The following is a 13,825-nucleotide window of genomic DNA, read 5'->3' on the forward strand; positions in this document are numbered from 1 at the left end:
CATCTATAGCTTTCAATGTGATGGTTTCACCAGGCATGGTTGCTAACATTTTGTTATTATGTCTATGTACATCTAACCTCCTAAAGAACAGAAACGGAAGGGTTGGATCATTTGGTATGGCTTGTAAACAATACTCATTAAGGTATTGGATGTCGTCAGTTGTATGTTTACCTATACGGATTCTATTTAGAATAAGAATGAATGTGGTATCTTTTTGTCGCATTGTGGTTGTCAAAGAGTAACACTTTATATAGTCTTTCTAGAAATTGTAGGGCATTAATTCTTGAGAAGTTAGTCTGGTTTCGAAAACATTGGAATCTAGAACCGGTAAAGCTTGGTATAGATCACCACAGAAGATTTTGTCTAAGCCTCCAAAGTGAACAATAGGTTTTAACATGATGTCACATAGACGTAAGTCAATGTATCATAAGAAAGTCGATCCTACCAAGGATATCTCATCTATGAGTAGAACTTGTAATTGGCAGTAGTGCTTGCACATTTTGTCTAGTATATCATTGTTTAAAGGGATGAATTCAGATTTGTTGAATGGTATGTGTAATGTTGAATGTATTGTGACACCTCTAATGTTATAGGTTGCTTTTCCTATATATGTTGCAATAAGTCCCTTTGGTTTGTCAGGGTCATTATTGATGTCATTACTGTAGAGACGGATGAGTGCATGGTATATTGCCTTTGCAGTAAATGTTTTTCCCGTGCCAGCACCTCCTGTTAGGAAGAGATGCACTGGTGTTGTTATATTTTTTTGTTTTTTCATTATGATGTCTTTAACTATTGTTTGTTGTTCATGATTAAGCATTCGACATATTTTGAAGTATTCAAGGTTATTCATGATTTGAGGTTGTTTGCCTATCTCAAATCCAACATGTGGCAATGTATGTATGTTTTTACATGATTATATCGGAATGTCTTTAGATATATCATATTCTTCAGGTTTTTTTTCATTTTCTTCTAAATTTGATTTCTCAGTGATCCAATCTTTTGAACATAGTTCATTATCCTCTATTTCAATGTCTACCCATGAAGTGTTCATTTTGTAACAGAATTTAGCGCAATTTTTTTCAATAACTTGTTCATGATCTGCATATGCTAGTTGCCATGAGTTGAATTTATGTAATATTGTTTCAACATTTGTCTAAAATGGAACGTATACGAGGATTTGTTCTTAGTAATAGTTGTCTAGATTAGTATGCATATTGTAATTCATAAAATGAATAATTGCATTTTTTATTTTTCCTTTTAGAATGATTATTTTTTCTATATTGTGAAACGTATTCAGTAAAGCATATTTTCCATAGCATTTTAGACCGCTCAACATAGTACTATAGCAGGGACTTTGCCATTGCATCTTCTAATTCATCGGGCTCATCACTCAGTTCTTTTGCAGATTTCAATACAAAGATGCAGTCATTGTCAGTTCTTGTATCAATGAATATGTAGCTTCAGGAACTTTGATTTAGTGGCATTGATAGGACTAAATGTGTCGCTTGTTGTGCCGACATCTGTTGTAAATTAAGTAGAGTGTTTCCAAGTTTTCTTATCATGTGAAGTGCATCTATATTAATTCTCTTATGGTCATCTCGTATTCGTTTGAATGAATTTGTCATTGATTTGTCGACTTTTTCCATATATGAACTACAATACATAGCTGCAACATATGCATTAAGTACAAATTGTGCATCTATATTTGCTTTCCACAGTGGTGGTATTTTCTTTGCAAAGCTATTGTTCCATATTTCAAATGGTGCTCGTCTTAAAAATAGGGTAGGCCTATGTAATGTAGATCTTATTGCATTTATGTACTCATATTTTGTTAAGTGCAACTCATTGAGAAACATCTCATATGTCCATGAATTATCGTAATTCTCTTTTTCTAGTATTGTGAATATGTGTTTCGCATTTACACAATGCAACTTAGTAGTTTCCAATAGAGGCTCTAGTATTAGTGTTTGTGGAAAGGGAGGAATGGGGAAGTTATATCGACATGTTTTTTTTAAAGATTTTCTACATTGTTTTGTATGATGACGTGTTTGTAATTTTGCAAGAGAAGGTTCTAAGTGCTTTGTACAACTTGTTAAGTACCTGTTGACAAAGGTTACTATCTCGATATTGCTTTCTCTCCCATAGATTGGTGCATTTTCTATCCAAACTAATAGATGATCATGTTCAGTACCCCTATTTTGAAATTCAGTTACCAAGAAGAAATCAATTATTTTTCCAAAGAATGAAATGTCATTGGTTTAGAGCTTTCTCATTGAACTAATTCATTGTCGGTAGTAACGAGAACATGTAATCGGGTCTTTACGAATGAGGGCGGTTATGTGATCATTACATTAAAAATTTGGTACAAAGTTGCCTATCTTTGTTGCATGTGCTTTGTGTAGGGCAAGTAGAGTGTTAGTTAATGGTTCCCAATTTTGTTTTGCACTTGTAAACGTAAGAAAAAAAGTAGGAGGTCCTAATTTTCGTATCATAGCAAATACATTCTTTTTAAGTTGTTGGCAATAGTTTGGAGATATTCTTATTCTTTTGAAATCAATGTAACCAATGTCTGATTTCAAAATCTTTTCCAAGTTAGGCTTTGTCTTGACATCTTTTGCAAATAGTTTTTTACCTTTCAATTGACCTTTTCTAATTCTTACCCACACTGTTGATAGCACTTGGTGTATGAGTATCTTAATTGCTTTGAAAAAAAGATTTGTTATATGGAGTGCAAAATTACGATTAGAGTTTAGAAGATCCCATTGTGCCACTTTCTAATAACTTAATTTTTCTAAGATATGACTACTTCGTGGCTCCCCAAAAAATAGTGTAGGAAAATTCATTTCCTCTGCATCTTTATCTCTGAATATTCCTATTGGAAAATATTCTTGAGCAGGTGCTATTTCAATAATTTTGTCCTCCATGTTTTGAATGCTTTTTGAATATATAAATCCATGTATCAGTGTTTCTAATGGGTACAAATTGTCACCATCACTTTCTTCATCTGAATCAAATGACATGGTTTTCATTAAAGTTTCATTTTTTTCTTCTTCTTGTGCTAATTTCAACCATGTATCATTGATGCTGACATTTTTTGACTGACACAATGTTGTTTGTGCCAATTCAAAAAGATCTTGCATTATAATATTAGGTCTTACCATTCCTTTTTGAAAGACACTCTTATATTCAAGTCGTCACTTAAGAGAGACTGCAATTGTTGATGTGTTATTCAATGATATGGGCAAAGCTTTTTGTACAATGTTCAAATTCACAAGCACATTTATGATAGATCTAGTTAGGCCCAATTGTGATCTTTTGTGTCCTAATTCCCATATTTGTGCAAAAGCAATTCTCAAAGACACCAATCTTTCTTCTAATTGACTTAACACTTTGACGTGCTCAAGAGGACTATTCATTTGAATATTCTCTGGTGTTGCAAACTTTGGTAGAGTTGACTTCTTCAATGATTTATCACAAGTTTTGCATATGTTGGCACTATCATTTGGGTAATTATGTTTTGTTAACACTTTGTATGTGTCTATTTCCTTTGTTCTCACATGCTTGATATGTTTTCTAAATTGTAGAGTTTGACAAATTGGATACTTGTATTTTGGGGTGTCTTGTATTTCAAGTTCATATTTTTCGATTGCTGTCTTTTTTGTTCTTGTTTTCTTTCTTTTTATACTGTGATTTGTTCTTGACATCGATAGTGTATTAGTATTGCATTTTTTTTCACTACTGTTTAGAGCAGCTTTGCTAAAATTTACATATGCTATTTTATTGGTTACCATTTTAGTTCGAATTATTTCCCTAATTTTTTTGAGAGATGAAGGAAGCCTTTCCCAAACAATATTTGTATCTTCTCCTTCTTCACAGTTGTCAATCTTTGTATGGTGTTGATGTTGGATTACATACAAATTTTTTGAAATCACCATATCTATTGAAGGCTTCTCCTTTTGTTCATCCAAATTACAAATGTGGTTGATGCATTGCATTTGATCCAATTCTAGTAGAGGTTCAAAGTGGCCACTAAGAGGATTTGTGTCATAAAACAATATACGATATGGTTTCATGTTCAATGAATTATTGAAGCCTAGGTATTGTTTTCCTGTTGTTAGCGAGAAAATACAGAATATTTAACCACTTAGAAAGCTAGTGAATGCAAAATATGTCTCCCCATAAACCAATTTCCTTGTTTTTATTTTGTTCTATTGCAGACAAACGCATTCTTCGCAGGTAAGTGGTTTTGTCATTGACATTGTGGAGATCTTTTATGATCGTAGGGTGAAGCTCATGATTGTATGCATGTATTGCTTCGGGATCTCCTCTGTAATGCCCCGCCCGGAGATCCTTGGAAACAAGGATTCAAATCAAGCCAAGATTTTTTTTTTTTACAAGTATGAATGCACATGACAACATCATACAGGGATCACAAAGATCGTAACGGAAGACTTCAACACAATCCTGGCAACCAACGAATCTCCAAACGCCACTACCCAACTGACACACCCAAACAAAAGCCAACAACCACCACAACAAGATGAGGGCACAAGAAAAGACCACTCATCAACAAAACACCAAGTTGGGGTAAAATGCAGAATCTCAAAATTTGGCTAAGCCTGAAATCCTGAAGCCCTGAAAATTGGCTAAGTCTGGATTTCTGAAGCCCTAAAATTTCCTAGAATCCATAACTTATCTCCGAGAGGTCTGAAACCTATCTCAAACGATTTGTCGCATATATTAAAATATATCTTAAGTATAAGCAACTTATACTTGAACGATATATTTTAATCCCCAAGAGACTAAAATAGAAACACAAAAACTCGATTTCAAGAGAAACCGACAAAATTCAAAATGCAACAGCATAGGGTCAAAGAACGCCCAAAAGGGTATCCAAGACACTCTCAAAAAGATTGGATCACGAAGAAAAGTGCCCGCTGATGGCACGCGCAGGTTTTTCACAAAAACCATGCGACACTTTTTACTAAGGGAGGGCGATACTTCTCCTTAAGGCGTGTGACACTCTTCCAGTGTCGTACGACATTTCTCAAGAAGGCATGCGACACTTTTCAGCATCGTACGACATTTCTCAAGAAGGCGTGCGACACTCTTCCAGTGTCGTACGACATTTTTCAAGAAGGCGTGCGATACTTTACAGTATCACACGACATAGTTTGCATGGGCGTGCGATACTTTTTAAAGTGTCACACCATGCTGAACAAATGTTGCCCATAGAAACATGAAAACACTCCCAAAAGAAAAAAGGACCAAAATAGAGCAAAGAACCTCCACACCAGGGAGCACCGGATCCACAAAGGCTCGAGGAATGAACACTCAAGTGCAAGAACAACACAAAATGAAGAACATCAATCCATCTAAACTACAGCAGCAAAGAACACACTGAATATAAACATCACAGAGAACAAAAGCTACATCGCAATGCACATAAATACATCTTAGGAACAAAACAACCAAACTAAGTACGCGGTTCCTCCCAACCGTCAATAGCATCATAAGACCATCGTGGGTCCTAGCCATCCCCCGCGCGTAACATCCCAAGCCACCGACCAGATCGTCGGTACTGTCGTAATAGGGACATCACTACTAAAACATGCACAATAACAGCATAAGAAAATATAACATGCTAGTGATAACGCATAAGATAATCCTACAGTAGATAACATCACCTATCACATGCTAAACAACAGTAAGCAACAGATATACTACTAAAGCAAATCACATCATCTAATCATATGCTAAACATCATAATAAGGGAATGCATCAAATAAAATAACATCATCTAAACATGATATACAAGCATCCCAATGAAAGCATAAATCACAAGAAAGCATACTCCGGAACCCGAAGTACCAAGTGAAGACATCCAGCAACGATCGCACTAGGACAAAAGATCGTCTCTGTACACCGATCCCTAGCAGTGGTGAAGGTAGCTACGCCTCCCAACCACGTGGCACCCGTAGGTCCACACCCGCCGTGCTAATGGAGATAATGATCCAACCAAAAACACAGAAAAGAACATCCATGGCTAACACTCACACCAGACAGTATGATGGCTGCAACCAAGAACCTAAGACAATGCAAGGAGTACAGGTCCTGGTCAGACACTCAAAAGGCTGCTAAGTAGGGGCTGACATCCTGGAGAGTCGCTTGGCATCGAAAAGCCCAAGCTCGGATCGTGTGTCCTCAAACTCAAATGGGTGCTCACACATTGTGTCCTCAAACTTAATCGGGTGCTCACACATTTTACTTATCTTAAGTTTTATTAACAATCACACATTTTATTTAGTTATCACTTGCTTAAAACTTCTTATCCTCCGTCAACCTCCAGTGCCATGAACGCCAAGCTGCGAGATAGAAGCCCCCTCCAGATGCTACCCTACCCTACCCATGCTCATCCTACAACAAGTGCCCGTGGGCATGCATACTCCCATCCCAACCCCAATGATCATAACTTCTGGCAAATTCACGGAAGATCGAGCCTCGCAAGTCACCCAACAAATGTACGCGCACGTACTCGTGTGTGGCGCACCACCATCACGAAGATCATAACACAAGGATAGGAATGAGAACACAATGCAAAGAAAACACCCAACTGAAAGCAACACGGGAAGGATGGATTCTACACGAATCCCAAAGCCGATAAAACCATACATCATTAAATCACTCAATCGGCCTCAATCCGAGAGTATGGATTCTACACAGATCCCAATGATGCAACAAGACCAACATCATGAACTCACTCAACCGGCCTCAATCCGAGAGTATGGATTCTACACGAATCCTAGCGTTCATGAACAAAAGCAAAGGTCCAAAAGAAACCATAACAGGTAACAAATCACTCAACCGCACACAAAGTCGGGAGTATGGGTGCAACACGCATCCCAATGCAACAAAAGGTGCAATAGTGGTCTGACTGATATCCAAATAGATCATCCAGGTCCACGACCCACATTGTGCCAAGAAAACTCGAGAAAATAGGGCGACACACAAAACGAGGTAAAAACCCCAAAAATTTAGAAAACTTCAAAATTAAAATCCATTTGGCCTTTGGGTTCAAAAACCCCAAAAATCCAAAAATAAATAGAATCGGACACCGTATGCAAAAACGGCCAGCATAACGGCGTAAAATCCCAAACCCTCATCCCAAAAAACAGGAAAATGTTCATACCCGCCCAACCGGGTAGAACTAGCATACAGAAATGGAGGGGAACACTAGTTCTCAGCCTCCAAACAAACGGCTACCAAAAACAGAAGCAGAAACGGAGCAAAAACAATAAAACAGGAAAGCCCTACCTCACAGCCAAAAGGGCAAAACGGAAATTTGAACCATAAAATAAATATCCCGCAGAAGTAGCTAAAAATTGCGGCAATCCTAGATTTCCTTGAGCTGGATCCAACGAGCCCAACCTCGCGACGATCCCACGCCCGTAGCTCCCACAACGAACAAAACAGTAAATCCTCATGGAGAGGATTTTGGGTTTTACTCTCCAACTTTCCAATTTGAAAGTGAGAAGTGAGGAATTAAATTCCTCTTTGGATACTTATTCACTTTTCGGGTGAATAATCAATTAGGGCAAATAACCAGCTAACCTAGTTAAATCCTGAATCGACCCAAACGAAAACAGGCTATTCCTATAAATAGGAATTCATCTATGGCAAAGCTGCCAGAAATTAAAATAAATCAATTAAAAAGCCCAAAAATCCAAAAACATAGAAATCACCTAAACAACTTTTACGACAATGCGAACCTCTAAATGCACAGACACGCTTACTAGTCTAATCACATAATGCAAATGAGTTCGGATTTAATAATCATCGAAAGGTTTAATTTAAATATTTAATTAAGGATACGTCGACCATACAAGGACGACATTGGTAAAATATGAATGGCTGAATCACTAACTCCATGTGCCACTGCCAGGGATATACATCTTGCACACTAAACAACACGATCAAGTGCAATTGCATATAATAACATAGCCGAAGCAATAAATGCATTAAATCACCTAATTTAACCATTTATTTAATTATATTAAAATAATCTGTTTACATCACTCACATTCGCAAAAGGCATAGCAACGCAGGAATGAAGTAAATAACCATAGCATTAAATCCATCACATAACAAAATTAGAGGTATGTCCAAATACCAGATAACCAGATATCATCATAAAACACACTGTCATCTCAAAATGGCATCGTCATGCAATAAGATCAATTAAACAACATAATAGTCTAATATCTATGATATTGGAATCAAAGAGTAACATTTGACCCTCAGGTCATCTCAAATGTAAAACATCACATAAGAACAGATGTCTCTCAGATCAAAATAAAACAAGGTAAATGTCCGCATCACATAACCAAATAATCCAACAAGAACAATCCATTCTAATTACTTAAGCATTTAATAAGGCACTTAAAACACATAAGCGAACACAATCAAAAACATGACTAACCACTGCTACAGGAACCTAGTCCCATGTAGCATGGTAATAGAACATAGTGCATCTCTGCACACATCTCAGGGTACTCACGGAACAACCTCATGATACCACATCGATCCTGGTAACCACTGGCACAAACCTCAGTGAACCAAAAATCACATCATAATCTCAAAGATCAGACAAAAGCATAATCAAAGCAACTAATAAAGAAACATAAATCCAAATACCTCAACGGTGTAGACCACTTAGGGTCACAATCATGATCCCATCACAACAAAAGATCATCAAGGTTGCATCCATTAGGATGACTTACAAAAGTCAAATGGGAGAGGCACTACATCCTCTTTCAAAGTACATTGAAAAATAGTCAATTGTACCACATCGTAGTTGACTCGAAGATATTGTAAAATTGAGTAAAAATTCAAGAGTGTCAAATAAGCAATCACCAACATTGTATTTGAAATTTTGCAATCTATGTAATCCTTGCTTTGCCAACTCAACATCAATATTGGAAGTTTGATTTTCATTACTCATTCTATGATATTTAATTTGTAATTAAAGAATTTTCCTTCTATTTATGAAAATGTACTACATGCAAATGAGAACAATGTTAAGATTTGTACCCAATTCTTTAGCTTTTATATATGTGTTTCATCCTGCATGAAGCATACATTCATTTGAATTAGTTGACATCAAAATCTGTGTGTTGCACATTTTAATTAGCACAACTCAAAAAATTTGACAGTATAATTCAAATTATGCCTTGTTAAAGGTAAATCGTAGGTAGAATTCAAAGAGGAAAAATGAATTCTAGTATTCCATGGTTATTAACCTCTTCATAGTACAAAATATATTTACATATATCTACAACCATTTTCATACTAGTAGAGGAACTCAAAGTCTAGTTCTTAGAAGGATGCTTGAAGATTGCCAAGTATGTGCACATATCTTTGAATTTGCATAGGCATTTCAGAGTGCAAGCGTACATTCACGTACATCTTTTGAGAGTTTTCTCAATATTAATTATGATATCCTCAATTTCAGATAACTTGCACTTTAAAATACCAATCTCTACAAATATCTTTTCATGAACTGAAAGTTGTGTCTTATGAACATCATTTGCTTCATGGAGATTTCCATATGTCGGGCATCTTGCTTTTATTTGCATCGAGTTCAAAAAATTGGTTTGTAGTTGAATGTTTCATCTGTATTGCACAAACTAATGTCAGAGTTGGTTGGATCAAAATATATTGGCAGGCTAGTTGGTTTCGAAGAGAGAACGGCTTTTTCATTGGAGTTGTGCATGATCTCATTCCCTACAATACAATTTCAAGAACTATAATTAGATAAGTTATCTATCTACTATCATTACATAAGGTAGTTAAAATGGTAAAAGAACATACCACTCTGTCCCTGTATTTTTGTATATTGAAAGTCTTCAGCTTTCAATATTCCCACTGCCTTTTGCAACAAATTTGAATGTTCACCATTGCCATTTTCAGCCAAGTTTGGTTTCCTTTCAACATTTGAATGGATATTTGAAGTATTATAGAACTTGTCTAGGGGTTCTCTGGTATCATTTGCAAGTGAGTATTGCATAACTATGTTGTCCAATAATCCTGATGGTGTACACATAAATGGTGGCATAGAGGTAGTTTCATATTGGTTGGGTAGAATTGTTGAGGATTCAGAAGGTTTACCAACTTGGGCTAGAGGGTAATTCTGAGTTGTATTATCAAATGGGATATTCTCTAGGGATGACATTTCTGAGACTAAAGCATTAGGGATATTAGCCAATGTTGCATATTTAGTACTTGCCTTTTTTTCTTCAGCCATGAAGGTTTGACAAAGTGGTCTTGTTGTAATTAATGCCTCATTATTGAGTACTGGAAACTTAGCATAATAGTTGATACACTCTGTATTGTGCTTCATGGAAAGCGCTGCAATGTTATATGCATTTGCAGCCTCCTCTGCAGTCTCAAATATTCCAAGCCATTGATGACGTTTAGTTTCTGGGTTCCTTATCTCTGTAGCATAGCGACCCCACGGGCGTTTTCTGACACCTTTGTATCTCTTATGCTTCAAACATTTTCCACATTTGGTGGAGATCAATTTAATTTGATCAAAATTGCACATGTCTTCATTCTCTAAATCAATCATTATTTTTCGTGTCAAAGTAGCCATTGTTATAGTTGCATATGTAGATCGTGTAAACAACGTCAAAAGAAAACACAAATGCAATACATGAGAAAGGAAAAAATTAGTAGATTGAAACCTTTATATCAAAATTGTACAAAGAGGAAGCAAGGAACATTTATAACGTTGTTATTCTAGCTTTACTTTAACTTTAAATGATATTCAAATATTGTTTTCTGTATCGACATTAAGGCTAACTATGGTTTATTATGCATAAATATTCAAAAAATTAGTGAATAGAACAATTCAATCATGGTGGACAAAGAGCTCAGACAATTGAACCTAATAATATTACGAGACTTGGGACATTGTTCATTTGAAATGTATATTAGGAATCAAAATTCTCAGATATTGCAACTACTAAAGAAAGTGTTTCTATGGCTACTATCAATAAGTTGAAGAACTTTAACATCATGTTCATCTTCAAAATTAAATTACTTCACCCATTGTTCATATGATCATTACAACTGGGTTATGCAATAGATAGTGAAATATTTGTAAAGTATGACATTAATGTAGATGAAGTTTTTATATCAAAAAGAGATCACAACATTTAAAACTTAGATATGCACAAATTATTTAGACGCAAATGACCAGGATACATATTGTAGTAGATTTTTCCAATCCATGCAAATGGAGCCCAACCTTATATGTGATTACTATTACGTTTGCTAATTTGCATGTGGTAACAGTTAATTCATCCATTGAAAATGTGCCATCTTCCAATATCTACTACAAGGTGAATGCTAGGTGACATGTCACTATTTGCAAATGGAAACAAATAATAGTAAGAGTAATGGTGCTCTATGGTTTTACTTGATAGGGCTCCTGTCTCTTCATCATACCATTGTCCAACAAGCTCTACATTATCATGTCTTATAATCCATTCAAGTGTAAGAGTTGGATATGATATGATTAGGTTTACTATGCACAACAGTGTCTCGCCTTCAATGCTAGCTCTAAATGGTGATAACTGAGAAAACAATGTCTTGCATGTTGGATTGAAAATGGTAGTCAAATCTTCTATGGTGTGATTTCTATGAGAGAAATGGATTATAATATCTTGGCAGCGAAAAATAATATGAACCTCCTTGTATAACCTCACCAAATATTTAAGGTAAATCAATTCTCCTTTTGTCATGAATGGAGATAGAACACGAATTTGATTGGTCTCTGGTATCAACTGAATGTTTCCTCATCCATTGTATGGAAACATGACAACATGGTTGTTGTAAAAATATCTTTCCAATATTTTTCTTTGGCATTCACTTGGAAGTTGTAGGATTCTTTCAAGGACACTACATCGTGGACTTTGGAAAAGATCATCTGTTGGCTGATTTACTATAGGAAATGCATTCATGGTATTCATACTTGTACAATGTGGAGAGATAAAACCTGTCAACAACAAGCAACAGATCTTAGATTTTGATAACGATGATTGAATTGTAAGCTATAGCTTAACTTCATTGTTATTCCTAAGTACACTCTACTTGACTAATGTTGCCTAAATGAACAACTAACTATAACAGTTCACCTTTTCAGTGGATTCATAATTTCCATATGGTCATCAAATATGGGTATTGTAATAGACAATGTTTTATTCATAAACTATACAATTTGTATATAGATTAAATTATTGTACTTTAAAAAAAATTACTATATGGTCTCATATGATTGGATTAACAACATATCAGACATGATGTATTATACAAAAACAATTTCCCACAACATACAATAGACATAGATAGTATGCAAATGTGAATATTAGGAATCAGAATTATGAGATATTGTAGCTACTAAATAAAGTGTTTCTATGGCTACTATCAATAAGTTGAAGAACTTTTACATTATGTTTATTTTGAAAATTAAATTACTTCACCCATTGTTTATAATATCATTCAAACAAAATAGGAGGCTGAAATTCAATACCTCCTTCTACCTTATTCTATTTGACATTGCATACTCTACATATATTTCTCCATTATGTAGAGAGACACATAGAATATTATTACGTTTGATGCCAATAGAAGAAGGAAAAGAGGTGTTTCTTTGACTGTTAAATAGAGCACCAACAAAATTAACATCTCTATGAGCATTAATATTTCTGGTAAAGACATGGTTCTCTTATAGACCACCACAAACACCCTTAGTCAGAGAATTCTATGTATATGCAAATATCCCCTTTGTATAGCACGGTTATGTCTTTATAGTAGGCACACCCTGTGACAAGAATATATGAACCATATGTTACAGAATGTCACTCGGTTTATGTATATTTGACCATAGCAGTATAATTAGGTAACCATGATCTCAAAATATTGTACTATGTAGAGGTTTAAAAGGCATACAAATTGAGATTGGAGTAGAAGTTGTCAGGTAGAAACAAAGGAAGCCTAAATGAACTTCATGGACATTCAAAGTTTTCAGTCGTATACTTCCAATGCAAAACCACTGTTGTACTAACTATTTGACATTATGCAAAAAAGCTCATTTGGTGGAATTTTTTTCAAGCTCAAAACAATCTTTGTGACAACATGTTTTTCAAATTTTTGCAAGGCACCAAAGTAATTACAAGCAAACAATAACAATCCAATCAACTATGCTGCCCTTTTGCAGGCTTGTAGTCACCTCATTACACTCTACCAACTCCATGCCAAAATACTTATAGCTAGCATTAAACATGATCACTTTTTGGGTACTAAATTCGTTAGTTTCTATGGCCTATATGGCAGAGTGGATAATGCATGTCAAGTTTTGGACAAAGTGCCCAATAGAGATATATACTTATGGAAAGTAGTAATCAGGGCTTGTGCTAATAATGGGCTTTGTAGAGAAATCCTTGAACTTTATCAACAAATGCAACAACATAGAGTAAGGCCAAATGAATTTAAATTTCTGTCCATTATCAAGGCTTGTGCAGAATTATAGGCCCTTGAAGAAGGTGAAGGATGCCCCAGTTTGTTGGCTCTTAGAGAAGGTAAGGGGATAAATGATCAAATTGTCAAATTTAGATTTTGTTTACATGTATTTATAGGTGTTGCTCTCATTGATATGTAACTTCAATTTCATCATTACATGATTACGAGTGGATTTGATTCGAGTGTTCTTCTAGGAACGTTGCTGGTTGACATGTATTGTAAATGTGGAAGGGTGAAAATAGCA

The 13,825-nt window shown here is 35.4% G+C and overlaps 1 protein-coding gene across 1 annotated transcript; it reads right to left on the minus strand.

Moving 5' to 3' along the window:
• Positions 1-9,640: 9,640 nt before the first annotated feature.
• LOC149527852 (ethylene-responsive transcription factor ESR2-like) lies at positions 9,641-10,651 on the minus strand. The gene is made up of 2 exons (XM_089812069.1): positions 9,871-10,651; positions 9,641-9,783 (listed from the first exon to the last, which is right to left on the minus strand). The coding sequence occupies exons 1-2, from the start codon at positions 10,649-10,651 to the stop codon at positions 9,641-9,643; spliced, it is 924 nt and encodes a 307-aa protein (XP_089668195.1).
• Between the last annotated feature and the right edge of the window lie 3,174 nt (positions 10,652-13,825).

Source organism: Cupressus sempervirens, unplaced genomic scaffold (assembly GCF_028749045.1).
Source record: "Cupressus sempervirens isolate cs-2001-9-10 unplaced genomic scaffold, ASM2874904v1 CseChr00s100002_01, whole genome shotgun sequence".
NCBI lineage: Eukaryota > Viridiplantae > Streptophyta > Pinopsida > Cupressales > Cupressaceae > Cupressus > Cupressus sempervirens.

What these genes read in the sequence shown, in the direction of transcription:
- LOC149527852 (XM_089812069.1), bottom strand. Translation starts at nt 10,651, where the DNA reads ATGGCTACTTTGACACGAAAAATAATGATTGATTTAGAGAATGAAGAC. An exon ending in AAAAATACAGGGACAGAGTG is followed by an intron (nt 9,784 to 9,870) that starts GTATGTTCTTTT and finishes ATTGTATTGTAG; the next exon opens with GGAATGAGATCATGCACAAC.